Raw genomic sequence first — 19,539 nt, forward strand, 5'->3', positions numbered from 1 at the left:
TTCCTCGTGCTGAAATGATTGCCGCAAATTGGTAATTGGATTTGAATTGATCTTGAGAATTGTCAATTTTCCACCCTCATACATAATTCAAAAGTCATTCACTCAGACAAGACCATGCGTATTTCCCACCCGCATTAAAGACCCAGTGGATTCGTTTCCTAGTTGGTCAAATAAACACTAAACAAACAAATAAATTAGTTTGTTCAGTCTAAAGAAATGTCAGCTGGATTGGAATCAACCGGCGGATACGTGTTCCCTTACAATGCCATCAAATGAAAGTACATTTAAAAATACATGCGACAAAATATGTGCAATTCAGAATATAACGAAATGAAGATTGCTTAATTATTTGCATTTTAAAAAAGATCCGAAAAAATAGTTGCATAATCAAGGTGGTTTATTTTCAAAGATAGCACTGCTGATGAATCACTGTATAAAAATTGGTGATAAGGGACGCGGACGAAAATAGCTGACCACCGCCAATACTTGTATCAGGATGTTTTTAATAAAAAATTAAACGGGTACTAATTTCTAACTAATATAACAATCAATTAGAGTAGTTGGTGCGGAGATCATAGTGTCGAATGGTGAAATATGTCATTAGACGCATTAGACCTGTTTACCTTAACTCATAATTTTTAAACGTCACATACTCAGCCTCCTCTCCTAAGCGTTTTTCATTGCACAGTTGATCAAATAATCGACCAAAAATTATACCAATGTACCTAGCGAATTTCCACCAACATCTTTATGCCAGCAGAATACTCGTTTGCGAACCAATAACACGTGCACCGACAAAGCGCGCATCTCATCAGAAATCGTAATTTATGCAAAACTACAGTTTCCTCCGGAATGACTTTGTCGAAAGCTTCCATGTGCTGGCACGTCCTGGCTGCCAGCGCTTATTGGCAATTCCAACACGAAACTTGGCACCAATTGCCGGGCACTCCGAAGCACTGGAATGCAGCAGCCTTCTTTGTTGCAACAAGAGTGTAAATAAGCAAACACTCGACCAAAGCACATCCCCTCTTCCCCCCCCCCCACCAGTCCCCATTCTCACCCTCACGCTTGCTTGAAGATGGGATCGAATCTTCTCTCCTGGTTCGATGCAACATTCGATCGAAATTGGCTGCCACCTTCTTCTTCTTCTGCTGCTGCTGCCACTTCCGTCACTTCCGGTTACTTAAAGTCCTCTCGTTCGTCCGTCTGTCCGTTCGAACGTTTGTCGGTCTGTCTTTGTTGGTTCGTTACCAATATGTCAGTACAAACTGTTTCCCTTATCGGCCCGGATCCGGGGATGGCCGGAATGGTGATGGCTTTTGCAAAAACCAAACATCTACTACCAATAATGTGCGGCTGGAGGTGGATGGCTTCCAGCGCAGAGAGTGAGGCATAAATACAGAGAATAAATAAAATTGAAGGTTTCCAACCGGTCCGATTTCCGTTCCATTCAGACGGTACCTACATGTGATTGCCGTTGTTTGCTTGCTTGCTGTTTCGGTACAGGGCGAAGTGCGGTGGAAAATTCGAAATGTACTGCGAAGGGTGTTTAGGATTTATTTCCGGTCTTTTGTCTATCTGAAAATGGTTGATTTTGTGTGTGAGGGAACACACAAATCTTTCGATGAATGCAAGTATGAATGGATTTCTGGGCCTGTCGAAAGCTGACTCCTGAAGGGTGATGAAATTCAATTTGCATGCGATTAAACATTCTCCTTGTCAACGAGCCGCTTTTGTATGATTTTTGTCATCCAAGCAGCCTGGTTTCGGGTGGAATAGTTGCGGGTGGGCTGATGGGAGTGCGATTGTAGCTTTAGCAGATTTCAATTTTTGTAACAAGCTCTTTCTCTTTTTTTTTCTCTATGCTTTCAGCTTCATGCAGCACTCGTTGGTATCGTTGGATATATCGGACAATCAGCTGCAGGGACTTCCACTGGATTCACTGAAAAATGTCCATACGTTAAGCCGATTAGTGGCACAGAGGTAAGTAAAGCTGTTGTGCTCGATTCAGGCGAAATGCTGAATTTTACCGTGGTAGAGTCTTCTCTATTCCGGGCGAGTTTCTAACTCTCTATCATATAACCACTGATGTTGGGTCGGGGTGGTTCTTAGGAATTTGCGTTATTTATGGTTTCCATTAATAATATAACATTACTGCTATATCTAAATAGTTCTATCGTATATGATTTCCTAACGCTTGTTATAAAGCTGACGATTTCGTAATAGCGTCATATTAATAATAAAAATCCATCAAAATACAACGCACGATAACGAGACTTCATATACACAATTCAATGCAATTCAGTACTCGAATGTAACCATAAATAGCTACTCATTTGACTTTTTTTCATTGCTAAACCCATTTTGTGGCTACTATTTAAATTGATAAAACAGAAACTCTTCAAATGATCGTAAAAACCGATCATGACCTGCGGATACGGAAAAGACAATTTTCAACATTTTGTTTCACTTTTTCCCAAAACTATAATACGATTTCAGCACATCCAAGTTGTTTTTTTTGTGAACAGTGTTATTCACCAGCTTTAAACTTAAGCGAAGAAAAGGTAACTAAAACTATTTCGTGTATCAAAAGTAAAAAAAAAACAAAGGATGCCAAGGATAGCAGATATAACGGAATCATCATCATTGTTATCATAGCCGAAAAATCCGGATACTCCGAATCATGACCGTATATATTTTATATCTCCAGGGTATTTTTAGTGCCATTCTCCAGTCCCCTTACACGCCCATCGAATGCGCATCTTTTCTCTATTGCATACTGCCTGTGAGTGCGGGAAATGTTCCGAAGCCGAAGCTTTTCCAGGTTTTCTACTGAGCTTAACTTAAGCTGGTCTTTCTTCCTGCATTCGCGCTACAAGCCCAGCCCACTGTAGTCTGCCATGTACTATCATCCTTCTGACGTCAGCATGTTCATGACGTTTCTCATTCTCTATTGTGCCGCCGAGTATTGAACACACAATTTTTTCTCTCAAACTCACCCGAGAACTCGATGATCTCAACCCTTCAACGTAGAACAAGTTTGTATGCGTCTGCAGGATGTAGTGGACTGTAGCTGATTGCGTAAACCATGTGAAATTGTATTCACAACCGTAACACACCTGTCTACCTTACCAATAACATCATTTTTCAGAGTCCATCACTCTACTTCACGAATGCCTCGTATGTCGGCTGTTTTGATGCTTAATCTTAACTCCTTTATACTCGCTTCGGTATTCACCACTAAAGGATTAAGCCTTGATAGTCGAGATTGTGGCTCTTCTTGGGGGTAAGATATTTGAGGCCGTTCAATCAATCCGAAAACATTTTTCTTGCACTCTACCCGATAACGTAGTGTTTTGCTTCGTACAATCAGTCATTCCCGACGTTTATAGTTCGACTTAGATTCCGTCCTTCTCCAATTCTGCAATTTTGTAACGCCTCGTGTAGGTACGTTTTAAAGCGGAAAGCAGGAATAATTTACCCAACTCTGTACAATAGAGTGAAACAGATAAAATTTCGTAAAATTTGCAAAATTCCGTAAAATTTGTAAATTTGTAAATTTTTAAAATTTGTAAAATTTTGTTAAATTTGAAAAATTTCGTAAATTTCGTTGATTTATAAAATTTCGAAAAATTTGTATAATTTTGAAAAAAAAAATTAAATTTAGTAAAATATATAAAATTTCGTGAAATTTGTAAAATATCGTAAAATTTCGTAAAATTTGCAAAATTTTGAAAAATTTGTTAAATTTCGTAAAATATCGTAAAATTTTCGTGAAATTTCGTAAAATTTCGTCAAATTTCGTCAAATTTCGTCAAATTTCGTAAAATTTCGTAAAATTTCGTAAAATTTCGTAAAATTTCGTAAAATTTCGTAAAATTTCGTAAAATTTCGTAAAATTTCGTAAAATTTCGTAAAACATCGTAAAATTTCGTAATTTTTTTTTAAAATTTCGTAAAATTTTATAAAATTTCGTAAAATTTTTAAAAATTTCGCAAAAATTTCGTAAAATTTCGTAAAATTTGCAAAATTTTGAAAAATTTGTTAAATTCCGTAAAATTTCGTAAAATTTCGTAAAATTTTCGTGAAATTTCGTAAAATTTCGTCAAATTTCGTCAAATTTCGTCAAATTTCGTAAAATTTCGTAAAATTTCGTAAAATTTCGTAAAATTTCGTAAAATTTCGTAAAATTTCGTAAAATTTCGTAAAATTTCGTAAAATTTCGTAAAATTTCGTAAAATTTCGTAAAATTTCGTAAAATTTCGTAAAATTTCGTAAAATTTCGTAAAATTTCGTAAAATTTCGTAAAATTTCGTAAAATTTCGTAAAATTTCGTAAAATTTCGTAAAATTTCGTAAAATTTCGTAAAACTTCGTAAAATTTCGTAAATTTTTTTTAAAATTTCGTAAAATTTTATAAAATTTCGTAAAATTTTTAAAAATTTCGCAAAAATTTCGTAAAATTTCGTAGAATTTAGTAATTTTTCGTAAAATTTCGTAAAATTTGGTATAATTTCGTAAAACTTTGTGAAATTTCGTAAAATTTGCAAAATTCCGTTAAATTTGTTAATTTTTTGTAAAATTTGTGAATTTTCGTAAAATTTGTAAAATTTAGAAAAAATTTCACGAAATTTCGTTAAATTTCATTAACTTTCGTAAAATTTCGTAAAATTTCGTAAAATTTCGTAAAATTTCGTAAAATTTCGTAAAATTTCGTAAAATTTCGTAAAATTTCGTAAAATTTCGTAAAATTTCGTAAAATTTCGTAAAATTTCGTAAAATTTCGTAAAATTTCGTAAAATTTCGTAAAATTTCGTAAAATTTCGTAAAATTTCGTAAAATTTCGTAAAATTTCGTAAAATTTCGTAAAATTCCGTAAAATTTGTAAATTTTTGTAAAATTTGTAAAATTTCGATAAATTTGAAAAAATTCGTAAAATTTGTAAAATTTAGAAAAAATTTCGCAAATTCGTTAAATTTCGTAAAATTTCGTAAAATTTCGTAAAATTTCGTAAAATTTCGTAAAATTTCGTAAAATTTCGTGAAATTTCGTGAAATTTCGTAAAATTTCTTAAAATTTCGTAATTTTTTTTTAAGATTTCGTAGAATTTCGTAAAATTTTATAAAATTTCGTAAAACTTCTAAAAATTTCGTAGAATTTCGTAAAATTTGGTATAATTTCGTAAAACTTTGTAAAATTTGCAAAATTCCGTAAAACTTGTAAATTTTTGTAAAATTTGTAAATTTTCGTAATATTTGTAAAATTTAGAAAAAAAATCGCAAAATTTAGTTAAATTTGTAAAATTTCGTAAAATTTCGTGAAATTTCCTAAAATTTTGAAAAATTTCTTGAAATTCCGTAACATTTGTAAAATTTCGTAAAATTTGTGAAATTTAGAAAAAATTTCGCAAAATTTCGTTAAATTTTGTAAAATTTTGTAAAATTTCGTAAAATTTCGTAAAATTTCGAAAAATTTCGTAAAATTCCGCAAAATTTCGTAAAATTTCGTGAAATTTCGTAAAAATTCGTAAAATTTCCTTGATTTGTAAAACTTCGAAAAATTTGTATAATTTTGAAAAATTTGTTAAATTTAGTAAAATTTCGTGAAATTTGTAAAATATCGTAAAATTTGCGAAATTTTGAAAAATTTGCTAAATTTCGTAAAATTTAGTAAAATTCCGTAAAAATTTCGTAAAGTTTCAGAAAATTTTGAAAATCTTCGTAAAATTTGCAAAATTTCGTAAAATTTGTAAATTTTTGTAAAATTTGTAAATTTTCGTAAAATTTGTAAAACTTCGTCAAATTTGAAAAAATTCGTAAAATTTCGTGAAATTTCGTGAAATTTCGTGAAATTTCGTAAAATTTCGTAAAATTTCGTAAAATTTCGTAAAACTTCGTAAAATTTCGCAAATTTTTTTTAAAATTTTGGTAACATTTTATAAAATTGCGTGAAATTTCGCAAAAATTTCGTAAAATTTCGTAGAATTTAGTAATTTTTCGTAAAATTTCGTAAAATTTGGTATAATTTCGTAAAACTTTGTGAAATTTCGTAAAATTTGCAAAATTCCGTTAAATTTGTTAATTTTTTGTAAAATTTCGTAAATTTTCGTAAAATTTGCAAAATTTCGTAAAATTTGTAAAATTTAGAAAAAATTTCACGAAATTTCGTCAAATATCGTAAAATTTCGTGAAATTTCGTAAAATTTCGCAAAATTCCGAAAAATTTCGTACAATTTCGTTCAATTCCGTAAATTTCCTTGATTTGTAAAATTTTGAAAAATTTGCATAATTGCGCAAAATTTGTATAATTTTGAAAAAATTGTTAAATTTAGTAAAATTTGTAAAATATCGTAAAACATCGTAAAATCTGTGAAATTTCGAAAAATATGTTAAATTACGTAAAATTTCGTAAAATTTCAAAAAAATTCCAAAATCTCAAAAAAATTCCGTAAAATTTCGTAAAATTTGCAAATTTTTGTAAAATTTTCGTAAAATTTCGTAAAATTTCGTATAATTTCGTAAATTTCCTTGATTTGTAAAATTTCGAAAAATTTGTATAATTTCGCAAAATTTGTATAATTTTGAGAAATTTATTAAATTTAGTAAAATTTGTAAAATATCGTAAAACATCGTAAAATTTGTGAAATTTCGAAAAATATGTTAAATTTCGAAAAATTTCGTAAAATTTCAAAAAAATTCCAAAATCTCGAAAAATTTCTAAAAATCTCCGTAAAATTTTGTAAAATTTTAAAATTTTGGTAAAATTTGAAAATTTTTGTAAAGTTTTTAAAATTTCGTTAAATTTGAAAAATTTCGTGAAATTTGTAAAATATCGTGAAATTTCGTAAAATTTGTAAAATTTCGAAAAAATTGTTAAATTTCACTAGTTTACAGAATAAAAATAAAAATCTGAACTTTAATATTCGAACACCATTTCTGATGAAAAATTTCGTACTGAATCCGAAAATGAGGTCCAAAAGATTTACAGTAGAACAGTTTTCGAGTTACAGTAAAAAAATGAATTTCACCTTTAAAATTAAAAGTGCGTTCAGTAAAATCCAAATACCTTCGGTTGTAGTGCATCGATATGAAATATTATAAAGTTGAATTAAAGGAAATTGAAAGCACTTTCGATCGTTAGAACATTTTGTTTTAGTGCGACTACTGGCTCGGGCGTTATTTACGAATCTATTGAACTTTTTCTTGATTTTTCGTCCTTTTTTTAAAGAAAAATGAGCGTTTGGTCAATATTTTGGGCAAGATAATGCAATCCTAAAAAATATATTTTTATGGTAAATTAAAGCCTACTAATAACCAATGAAAATAGGCACTTATTAGTTTAAATCGGATGGAAATTGTGAAAGTTATTCAATTTTTGTAGAATGGAGATTTTTGAGTTTCTCTGGGTCAACTTACTGAACCGGCTCGAGTTCAATTTTTTCTAGGTTTTGTTTCATAATATATGAGGGACTCTCTGTTGGACTTCTGTTAAACAAGTGGAAGAATATTGAATGATTTAATGTGGGCTTATATTCGAACTCGTTTATCCAAATGATTCAAGACTTCTGATAACAATAATTTTAGGCTAAATGAAATTATAAGTCATCGAATGATTGGTATGTAATACTGCGTGTAATATTTACAAGTGTATTACATAAAATAACACTCTTATGATACAAAACTCGTTATAAACTAAATCCTCACACGTCATAAAATTCGTTTTTTGAAACGCTAACTGCTCAACTAGATTTTTTACAATGTTAATACAAACTATACGAATTCGTAGAAATATGTGATACTACATACGTCAAGTATTATAAAATTAATAATTTGTAAAACTTCACAGAACATCTAGAAGTTCGTGTTTTTAAATTATGTAGGACATCGAATAAGACTTATTTTAGGTTTAAAATCTCAAAATCTGAACTTCAGAATGATTTGAAGAACGTAGAATATTTTGTAATTGCACTTAGATGTTTAACGCAATATATTGTAGTATATTGAAATTTTGTGAACCAGTACAGTAAAATAGGTACATCGTAGAAGCCAGTGTGAATCTCATATAATTTCAAATTGTAAACTTCAAGACGTTTTAATAACTTAAAATAAATTGGTAGTAGAACAAAACGTGACGAAATAGGTGGATAAGTCATCATTCGTGCTAGTGTCCGAATTTAACATTTTGCACCGTCATAAGCTTCCGATGTGTGTATCCAGGCATTGTGGAGCGTGCAGTTTACAACGTTTCTTGAACATATGCAATTCTGAACATTATGCGTATTTTTTAATGCCAATTTTTTGATGAAATTACTCCACAAAGCCTGAACTTATTGTTTAAGATGTCTTGAATCATTTGGATAAACGAGTTCGAATATTACCCAACATTAAATTTTCTCAAAATTCTTCCACTTACTTGATTAACAGAATTCTGACAGATAGCCCCTCATATATTATGGAACTAAGCCTAGAAAAAATTGGAATCGAGATGGTTCAATAAGATGACCCAGAGAAACTCAAAAATCTCCATTCTACAAAAATTGAGTAAATTTCACAATTTCCATCCGATTTAAACTGACTAATTTTCATTGGTTATTAGTAGGCTTTAATTTCCCATAAAAATATATTTTTTAGGATTACATTATCTTGCCCAAAATATTAACCAAACGTTCTTCAAAAAATGACGAAAAATCAAGAAAAAGTGAAATAGATTCGTAAATAACGTCAGAACCAGTAGTCGCACTAAATTAAAACGTTCTAACGATCGAAAGTGCATTCAATTACCTTCAATTCAACATAATAATATTTCATGTCGATGCACTACAACTGGAGATATTTGGATTTTACTGAAGACATTTTTAATTTTATAGGTGAAATTCATTTTGTTACTGTAACTCGAAAACTGTTCTACTGTGAATTTTTTGGACTTCATTTTCGGATTCAGTACACGATTTAACATTGAAAATGACCACCAGCTTACGCAGTTCAGAAATATTGTAAACTAGTGTTATTGTTAACCCTCCGGAAGTCGCGCAAATGGCCCACTGAAGGAGAAGCCGCTGCCGCTACGCTAAGACGATTACGCTAGATTTTCAGAGCAGCGTGCACTCAGTGCACTAGCGCGACTTCCGGAAGGTTAAAGGCTATCACCCATTTTTTCGTCATTTTCTATAAAAATGGATTGCACCTAACCAAGATAGGTGCTTTACTATTTCATGACTCGTCTTCTAATTTATTATATCCCCTCGAAATTTCAGTCTCTTCGTATTCTTAAAATTTTTCACTTTTCGCCCAGGCCCATGCATAAATGGTCTCTCCTGAAAAAGACCTAGCGAATGGCAAAATGGAGGTGGGACAAGGTTCGTCATGGTAGATTCCGAATTTGAACTCAGTCAAACCATATCAGATGTTATTTCGGATCAAACATCAGCTGATGAGTAACAGATATCTATTAAGTTCGACCAGATTGGCTTAGAATAGTCTAAAACGGGAAGGCGACAGTACTGGCGATAAGTATTTTATGAAGGACTACCGCTTCTACAAACCCGCTCACAAAGTTGAGATCGACGGTGTGCTCACCGATTCGACCACATTCTCCAATCAGTTAAAATTTTAAATTGTAATCACACAAGACAGAGAAAAATTGTATGTTCCTACAAACTCGAATCGGGTGGCTTTAAGTGGAACTGCTGTTCCTATTTACGCCCGTCCACTCGCTTTTCATAATGGATTAGGAAGAGTTCAACTCTGACGATCCCTTTGTGGGAACAACTATTACTGCTCCTTAAAACTATAGGCAGATGAGATTTCTTGTAAAGGTTATTTTTTTGTTTTTTAGAGGCCGCTAAATATAACAGCTCTTGGAATCGCTAACAGATGCACCGAAGAGACCTCAGCTCTTACGGTATGGCAAGGGGGTTGCCTACTCGATGATATTGAATTTTTCTTACTACACGATCTTCGCTGCAACTTAAAGCAGGCGGCTTGCTCTGGAATGTGGTCTGTCCCATTCATATTCCGTTAAAACTGAGAAAACAAGTGATAATAATTTTCTCTATTTTTTATTAGAAGTCTATTCAGTTGAAATTTTTTTGTCATGCAACCCAAACACGTTCGTTATTTAGTTGTTTACTTATCATTAACTGAATGGAATTGATTGGGCCGTGACGTTTTCTTCTGGCGCTTTTTTGTGGAGTCTTAGTTTTACGCCCCTTTCGTGCTTATTTTTCCTTTTTTCGGACAATAATGTATTGTTTACTTGCAAATTGTAAACTTAATCTGAGTTATTTTATGACTTATCCTCACTAAGTTTACAAAGAAGATGAAAATTTCAGCCTCCCCATAAGATTGGCGCCCGTGGCTGAAACCAACCCGACCAACATCATGCTACGGGCCTGGTAACGAATCATCACTCAATGTACAACTCTTGGCAATTGAAATTTGTTTCCGTCGATCAGGCCCGTACGTAGATTACAGCAGGAAAGAGAAGGTATGTTAGTCCGACACATGTTATTACTAGATGCCGAATATACTACTGCGTACTCCACGAATGTCAAGGAACTAAGGACATTGAGAGTAGGGATAGATTCGATTGCGTTGAAATTCGCGCGCTGTCCAAGATTTCAACGGTCTCTATACTTAGTTAAAATATATATTACTCATAGATAATACAAATAAACAAAAAGAAAAACACCAACTATTATCAGGAAAAATTATTAAAAAACCCAAACTGGCTACAACTAAAAAGATATCGATTATATTCGCGACGATAATAGGAAATAATTTCAAGCGGCCCAAAATAAGCATCAACTGTAAGTGAAAACAATGCTTTGCATGACAAAATTTCACGCACGCGTCCTTTGTTATTTTTTACAACTACCAGAAAGAGCAGCAAATCTATAAGATGCAAGAATTGAAGTTTAGTAGTAACAGAAACCTATAGATTATTTTTTCTTTTTCTTTCTCCGGGTTGGGTTTGTCTGATGAAATATAATATTAATATCAACTCCCTAGTGGACACCAGCTTCTTTTTTTTTATTCAAATCGTTTATTTGATAAGGCACGTTGCGTTAGCTTAAAGGTGCCAATTTTGTTTTGTTTTACATTTTAAATTGCTTAAAACTAGGGGATTACATATTGATTTTTTTTTAAATGAAACTAATGCGATTTTATAGCTATCTTATATATCTACACAAGGGGATAATATTATTTTCGTAAGATTTCAACTAAATGACCCCCCTAGGGTCATTTAGTTTTTGACACCAGCTTCTTCTGCGATTATCAGATATCTAACAACCGATAAATGTATATTCGTTGTATAGTGGAAAAATGATATCAAAATAGAATATAATGAAAACCCGCTGCTAAACACAAGCCATTCGAGAAGAGCCATCCTTGATGGAAAAGAATAGAACAGAACATCAATTAATTTGCTTCATTATTTGTTGTTACATCTACGGCTCTAGTGCATTCGTTGTGCCAAGTTGCTTTACTTCATTTTCAATGCAAACAGAATGCTTCGTAGAAGAAGAAAGCTTTTTTGCGAATGGAAAATGAACGGTTCGAGATGCGATTTTTTCCATGGTTGCGAGAAACGAAATCGTTCCTTCCATGTTACCTTACCTTACCGTTCAGGCTAGAGCCTTGTTGTCTCTTGCTATATGCAGAAGCCGCACTCCGTTCGGTCCATTGCTGCTTGTCGCCAGCCTCGCAGTCTTCGAAGGACCCGAAGGTCGTCCTCTATCTGGTCGATCCACCGTGCTCGCTGTGCGCCCCATCTTCTCGTTCTTGTAGGGTTGTCCTTAAGAACCATCTTCAGCGGGTCGTCGTCCGACATTCTTACGACGTGTCCAGTCCACCGCAAACGTCCTATTTTTGCGATATGCGCGATGGATGGTTCTTCCAGCAGCTGATGTAACTCATGGTTCATTCGCCTGCGCCACGTTCCATCTTCCATCTGCACGCCACCATAGATGGCACGCAACACCTTTCGTTCAAAAACTCCAAGGGCGCGTTGGTCCTCCACGAGTATAGTTCAGGTCTCGTGGCCGTAGAGGACCACCGGTCTAATCAGCCTCTTGTAGATAATACCCTTCGTGCGGCGGCGAATTTTGTTCGCCCGGAGCGTCCTTTGGAGTCCAAAGTAGGCACGATTTCCCGCCAAGATCCGTCTCTGAATTTTTCTCCTAGTATCATTGACGGCGGTTACCAGTGAGCCCACATACACGAATTCGTCGATTTCGTCACCGTCAATCCGAACTCGGGATGGAACGTTCACATTGTCGTCTCTACAACCTCTTCCTATCATGTATTTTGTCTTCGAAACGTTGATGGCAAGTCCAATCCTGCTGGCTTCAGCTTTCAGTCTGATGTACGTTTCCGACATCGCCTCAAAGCTCCGTGCCATTATGTCAATGTCGTCGGCGAAGTCAAGAAGCTGGACGGACTTCCCGAGGATCGTGCCACTCGTGTCTATCCCCGCTCTCCTTATTACACCTTCTAACGCAACGTTGAACAGCAGGCACGATAGACCATCACCTTGCCGTAACCCTCTTCGAGATTCAAAGTGACTCGAGAGTGTCCCTGATACTCGAACAACGCACATCACCCGATCCATCGTCGCTTTGACTAATCGTGTTAGCTTATCCGGACAATCGTACTCGTGCATTATCTGCCATAGCTGATCTTGATCGATTGTGTCATACGCCGATTTGAAATCGATGAACAAATAATGTTCCCGGCACTTCTGCAGAACCTGCCGAATCGCGAATATTTGGTCCGTGGTGGTGCGGGAACCCTTGCAAATCGTGACAATCGGTAGCAAAGAATTTGGGAGAGGACCTTGTAGGCGGTGCTAAGTGTGATCGCGCGGTAGTTGCAGCAATCCAACTTGTCACCGTTTTTGTAGATTGGGCAAACGACACCCTCCATCCACTTCTCCGGAAGAATCTCCTCCTTCCAAATTTTTGGTGATTACCCAATGCAGCGCTCTAGCCTAGTGTTTCAGCACCGTAGCATACTGGGTAGTTGATCTACACCGGCAGCTTTGTTGTTTTCAGCCGACCGATCTCCTCCTTGACTTCTTGGAGATCAGGGGCCGGCAGCCTATCGTCTTCTGCGCGTGCTCCAAGATCCGTTGCCATGCTGCCTTCGACCCTCGGATGCTTCACCGTTGAGGTGCTCGTCATAGTAGTGCTTTCACCTCTCAATCACCTCACACTCGTTCGTAAGAAGGTTGCCGTCTAAGTTCCTGCACGTATCGGGTTGTCTTTGCGCGAACTGTTCAGCTTCTCATAGAACTTCCGTGTGTCATTTACGCGGTACAGCTATTCCATCGCTTCGCGATCTCGTTCCTCATGAGGCGCTTCTTTCTCCGGATGACCGAGGTTTTCCTGTTCCGTGCTTGTTTGTATCCCTCCGCATTTTGTCTCGTTCCGTGCTGCAGCATCCTCACCCGTGCTGCAGCATCCTCACCCGTGCTGCATTCTTCTCCTTAATTCACTGCTTACATTCGTCATCGAACCAGTCGTTTCCTCGAATCGGATTCGCTGTACCTAGTGCCGCTATAGCAGTACTTTCTATGGTGGAACGGATCTCACTCCAGCCTTCTTGAAGAGTAGCTACGCCCAGCTGTTCTTCCGTGGGTAGTGCTGCTTCCAGCCGCTGTGCGTGATCTTGGAAAACCCCGGCACGAGTTCCGCGATGTTGGGCCTAGGCGTTGTGTTGTACACGAGTGTTGTACACCGTCGAGAGTTTTGAGCGCACGCATACTACAACTAGGTAACAGTCCGAGTCTATATTCGCACTGCGATAGGTACGAACGTTGGTGATATCAGAGAAGAATGGCCCATCGGTTAGACCGTGATCGATTTGGTTTTCGGTGCGTTGGTCAGGTGATCTGCAGGTGGCTTTGTCGATATCTTTGCGAGGAAAAAAGTACTTCGGACTACCATGCCACGGGAGGCTGCGAAGTTCATGCATCGTTGGCCGTTGTCATTCGATACGGTGTGCAAGCTGTTTGGCCCGATTATCGGTCTAAACATTACCTCCCGTCCTAACTGAGCGTTCATATCACCGATGACGATTTTTACGTCCCGTTGCGAACAGCCGTCGTACACCTACTCCAGCTTCGCATAGAACGCGTCCTTCTCATCGTCGAGTCTCCCATCGTGTGGGAAGTGTACGTGGATGATGCTGTAGTTGAAGAAATGGCCTTTAATCCTCAACTTACACACCCTTGCGTTGATCGGAATCCATCCAATCACGCGTTGACGCATCCTACCCAGCACTACGTCCATGTTACCGAGAAAATATACAACCCGCCCAAAGCCTTAAAGAACAACAGCGGTCAAAATACTGTACGACCAGGCGCCGATGAAGCTCAATGAATATGTCTTGGTCGACGATGAATCATTTACGAATGCCAATTTTAAACAGTTCCTGGAGCTCAAATTGTACGAGGCTCCTGCTCGCGGAAAGTTTCCTAGCAGATTGAAGCTTGTTTTCACGAAAAAGAATTATGGTTTGGCAAGGGACCTGCTCCTGTAGCAAGCAAACCAGCGATTTGTGACGAATAAGACTATGAATTTGAAAGTGTTCAAACAATGCCATAACAAACAAAATTAAACTCTTAATTACGTAACGTTTTGACCAGATCTAGCCAGTTACAATTGTAGCAAGAACGTGCGATAAAAGTTCAACGGCAAAATGAAGCAAATCTCATTCCAAAAGTGCTGAATTAACCAAATTATTCCTAGCTTCGTTAAATATACCAGCAATGCACAGTAATGAAGATAAAGGCAGCAGTCACCAGCATCACCTTGGTTGGATGTGTAATTAGGGTAATCAGCCAGTCAAGATCGTGACTTAAGAAATCATACGCCGGCTAATAAGCGGCAACAAGGCAAAAGAGCGAGAATTTCTTCGAAATAATGATAAATAATTTGTTTCTGTTTTCATGACAAACAAGTTATTACTTTAACATTTCATTTTGCAAAAAAGGTAAACTCCCATAAAATAAAGAAAGTTTAATAACGCGAATAAAATGAATAATCTAAAAAACAAATGAATCAATAAAAATCAATGAAATGATCATTTGATGAACTGATATAATTAAATTAATAAATCTAATAAAATAGAATATTTCATATATTTTATAATACTATATAAAACTAATAAAATTATTAAAGCTGAATCAGAAATTAAATGAGTTAAATTTTCGAAGAATTAAATCATCAAATTTAAAAGGGCTAACTTGGTCTCTCTCTCTGCAGCTGTACATTCACCAATGATTCACAGAAACTCTGCCTAATCCTATCTTCTACCAGCAGAACACAAAAGATTAGTCCGTAAAATGTCAAACCTGTTCGTACTGACACTGCCACTTCTAGTTTTCCAATCTACATAATTCAAATCATTACTTTTACTGGAGTACGATACATGTTACAGTTGATTTAATGACAACCTTCTAACTAAAGCCCAATCCTAAATAGAACCACCCCAGCAGGAATATTCCACTTGAGCAACCAAAAAGTCAAGGCTTTTGCTAATCCGCTTCAATCTAAAAATCTCAATTAAAGGATAAAACCGGAGATGCGGAACTAAAACGAAAGTTACCGAGATTCCATTTTCTGCCGACGCTGTTGTCATCGCCAGTCCACGTCGAGCTGCCATTCTAGCCTTTTAGTCATGACTAAAAAAACGGCCTACGGCTTCACTGGCTGCAATTTTCTAAACTGTGTAGGCAGACTAAAAAGTGAGCACGATGCCTCGGAAAAACGGCAAAAATGTTACGTAATGGGAGCGGCTAGCAATGTAAGCTGAAACATTTATTTTTGGAATGCCCTACTGGAATGTGTATGAACGTTAGTCCTTGCCGTCAACAATCTTTTCTGCAGGATGATGGGACAATAGCATAAATGTATTCAGTTCAAATTCGGTAATGTTTCATTGGCTCACCTAGAGCGTTTTCTGCCGAGATTCCTGGTATACTTTATTATCTGTCCTGATTACAGTAACTTTGATACGAATTGACAGTGCTATTATACAAGTACGACATATCTTCAACTACGTTTCTTACTAGTAAATGCTCTCGTGTTGGGGATGGAGCTTATTTTCAGTTGCCGTTGGAATGGAGACAGTTTCAGTTAATGGTAAAAAATTAAATTTGTCGATTCGAGGATTTACTCAAATCTGATAAAATCTATTGACTTAGACTATCTTCGGCTACAGTTTTCATTTAATTAGATTATCATAAATATTTTCAAATTTTAATATTTTATCAAACTAAACCTTTAATCAGTTTAAGTTTGGTATCAAGCCGCTATTTTTAATTTGTATTGTGTTTAGGGTGGGATTTTGCAACAAAACACTGGAATGACACAAAAATCGCCCTTGGAATAAATATGTAATATAAATGTCAAAAACAATACTTACGAAATTTACAGCAACTGTGTCATCCGATATTATTTTTGCAATTACCGCAGACTGTTATATCGTTTTATAATCGAGCTGATTTGAAGTTGCTGTGCTCGGTCGATGTGTGCCGTTCAAGTACTTTTAAATTAACTAGTAAAAATGATTGGGATTCGTGATTTTTATTTAATGCCGGTTCTTCATAATTACGCCCACTTCGGAATTACCAATAATTTTTTTCGCTGCATAACGTTCATTTCACAATTTATGGGCGATTCGTGGAAAGTGTAGTAGGTGGGTAGAAATTGTGGTGGCAAGACTTGCTACACCACTGTTAATGGCATCGACATTGCAGTCCATGGCAATTGCGGTTCGATTTACCATCGCATTTGCATCCACGGTAAGCAGAGATCCTTATTGACGCGAATTCGTCGTGAATACTAAAGATTTGTCGTCTAAAATCGCAGGCAGTTGTTGATAGCCGGACCAACTCTGACTTTATTTTAACCATCCCGACCTGACCTGAAAAAATTTAAAAAAATAATGTAAAAAATAATTTTACAGTTAAATATGAAACTTTTCGGTTTTCGTGAAGCCATTTTCCGAAACACGAACTTTTTTCTATTTTTTGGTTGATCGAGTAACTGCAAGTCTAAGCTTTACAAATTTTATTGAATTTCATGTTTCAGACAATTTTATTAAGAGTGTTCGCGGCGGCGCTCCTCGATGTGGAAATGGTTAGACATCTATTCATGGGGCGCTCGTATATGTGGCTCCGCGTGACTGAAAATATTTTTTTTTGTGCACAATGAATGTATAAATAAATCTTAATATTACACAAAAGACTCTTTATTTCCTAGCCTTTAAAATCGTAAAACAAAATAACTTTCGGTTTGAGCACTTTACAACAGACGCCCCCCTTAAGGGGTTATTTGAGTTGAAGCGCGGAAAAATAGGCAAAGCTTTGAATTTTTTAAAAGGTGCGTAGCCATATTTTTATTGAATACTTCTTTTACTGCATGCGTAGTCTAATTTGCAAAATCAGCTGGTGAACATGGAAAAATAGTAATAATTATCAAAGTAATAACAAAAAAATCATTTTTTTTTTATTTTCGACGTAAGTGCCAATATCTTATTTAACACTGCCTGCAAAGCGAGATCACACATACAACCGCATTTGATCTATTTAATCTCCCCGCTAAATACCCAGGTCCGGGTTTTTATTATCTTCTGGTGCCTAATTTCAGCTCATTACCCATTGTACTTCGGTGGGTGACAGAGCTGATGAACAGAGCTGTTTGGATTTCTGGTCCCGTGTCCAGTTAACAGAGGCATGGCGGGAGCGAACTCGCCGTTTGAATTAAACAAATAATTCATTTCTTTTGAGTTTTGAAGAAAGTGCCAATACTTTTTTTAAGACTTTTTGGTGGTTTCCAATAGGGAAAACTGATCATAATGGTGAGTTAAGCGAAAGAAATTATATGAAAAAAAAAATTTCCACTGCCTCTGGTGTTGCTGCGGTTGTGTGTGATCTCACTTTAGAGGCAGAGTACGATCACTGTCGCCAATGCGATAATCATGTGTTCTTTCTGGGATATCATCATATCCCAGGGATAGGGATAAGGGTTTGTGCATTGGGCCGGAGTCCCAATGGTTGCAGGTATGAATCCAGCATATGGCCGGATTATTTTTCACATACTTGCTCTCGCTTAACTAACCAACTAATCATTTAGATCTGCTTTTCCGGTTGGATACCACCAGAAAGTTTAAAAAAAGTTATAACAATTTTCGAAAACGCGTTTTTTTAAAGAGGCTGATTCTTGTCTAACAACTCCACTAAAACCATGAAACCAAACAAATTTCATTAGTAACGGGGCTTGTGGTGTCCTCAGCATATGCCAATATTCTAGATTTATCAGAGATCTTTCAGACTTTTCACAAATGATCGGACTCTGCCCGATTTTTTTTATCTTGCTAATAAATTTTAAATTAGTTTTCATTATATATTAAAACGTTCAACATTATATATTGTAAAACGTTCATTTCGAAATCCACACCCCAGCATATTTTTCTGAATCCACCCCTGCTTTGACCACATTGACCACTTATGACGGTTCTTGACGTCTCCATGTCACACCTATTTTCCATCGAACTCTTAAATGAGTTTTACAAACTTAATTTCAAATAAAATACATAATACTACCATTAACTGCTATTGAATTTCATTCATTTCTGAATTTTGGTTCCGGAGATACAGGTTGGCTATTGCAGTCGCATAGGAATCTCTCATATAAACCGTTACAATCATAATACCCCATAGGTTGAAAATCTATCGATATGAACATTGAATTACTTCGATTCGCAGGCTTAGATAACTGATGGCGAATCATAGATTCTTGGAATACATTGTCCACTATGGATAATTCCGGAAGTCCCGGGTTCCGGTCTTATTTCAAAATTAAAGCTACTTTGGTGATGACTGAACCAATTTTCACTAACTTATTCTCAAATGGAAGGTATAATATGAAGTTGGGTGTTACACCAACCATCCACCCCTCTCCACTCCATCCTCTCATCGGCCCTTTCCCACAACTCTGATGACTGCATTGAGAAACTACTATTTTAAGTATCTTAAGGGCTTTTGAAAAATTGTGGTCATCGTAGCTTGTAACTGAGCTCTTAGTCGAGATCCCATAGTTGTTAACAGTTATGTGTCCAACAAAAAAAACACCTTTAACAGGCCAACGAGGGTACCCGGGTACCCACAAATTTAAATGCTCATAACTATGGCTTCCTTTAACCGATTTGGACACTTTTAGATATTTTGAATTCAGGAACTCGTCCACTTTTTGATTCTGTACAATAGAACTGGAATATTGGATCTGGTTTTTGGTGATCCGGATTTTCCGGAGTAATGTTCCAGTACTAGGGTATGATTTGTAAATTTTAATAATGTACTAGCAATATGAGTATCAAAACTCTTCAAATTGTCTCGGAAGTCTGTTTTTTATTGTTTCGGGACCCTATGGCAATTTGAAAAATGGAATTGGAATGGAATGGCCACTCACGGCCCCACGGGAACCTGCTCCGGAATGTCCGTTCCGGGGTCAAATCACCAAATGGTTCCAAAA

At 35.9% G+C, this 19,539-nt stretch overlaps 1 protein-coding gene across 1 annotated transcript in view; it reads left to right on the top strand.

Annotated features, from left to right (window-relative positions):
- LOC131678422 (chaoptin-like) overlaps positions 1–19,539 on the top strand; it is a 190,879-nt gene that overhangs the window by 71,912 nt on the left and 99,428 nt on the right. The window contains exon 2 of the mRNA XM_058958573.1: positions 1,873–1,983. Within this exon, the coding sequence (XP_058814556.1) occupies positions 1,873–1,983 (111 nt within the window). The remainder of the gene's footprint in view (positions 1–1,872; positions 1,984–19,539) is intronic.

The sequence above is a fragment of the Topomyia yanbarensis genome, chromosome 2 (genome assembly GCF_030247195.1).
Source record: "Topomyia yanbarensis strain Yona2022 chromosome 2, ASM3024719v1, whole genome shotgun sequence".
Classification (NCBI taxonomy): Eukaryota; Metazoa; Arthropoda; class Insecta; order Diptera; family Culicidae; genus Topomyia; species Topomyia yanbarensis.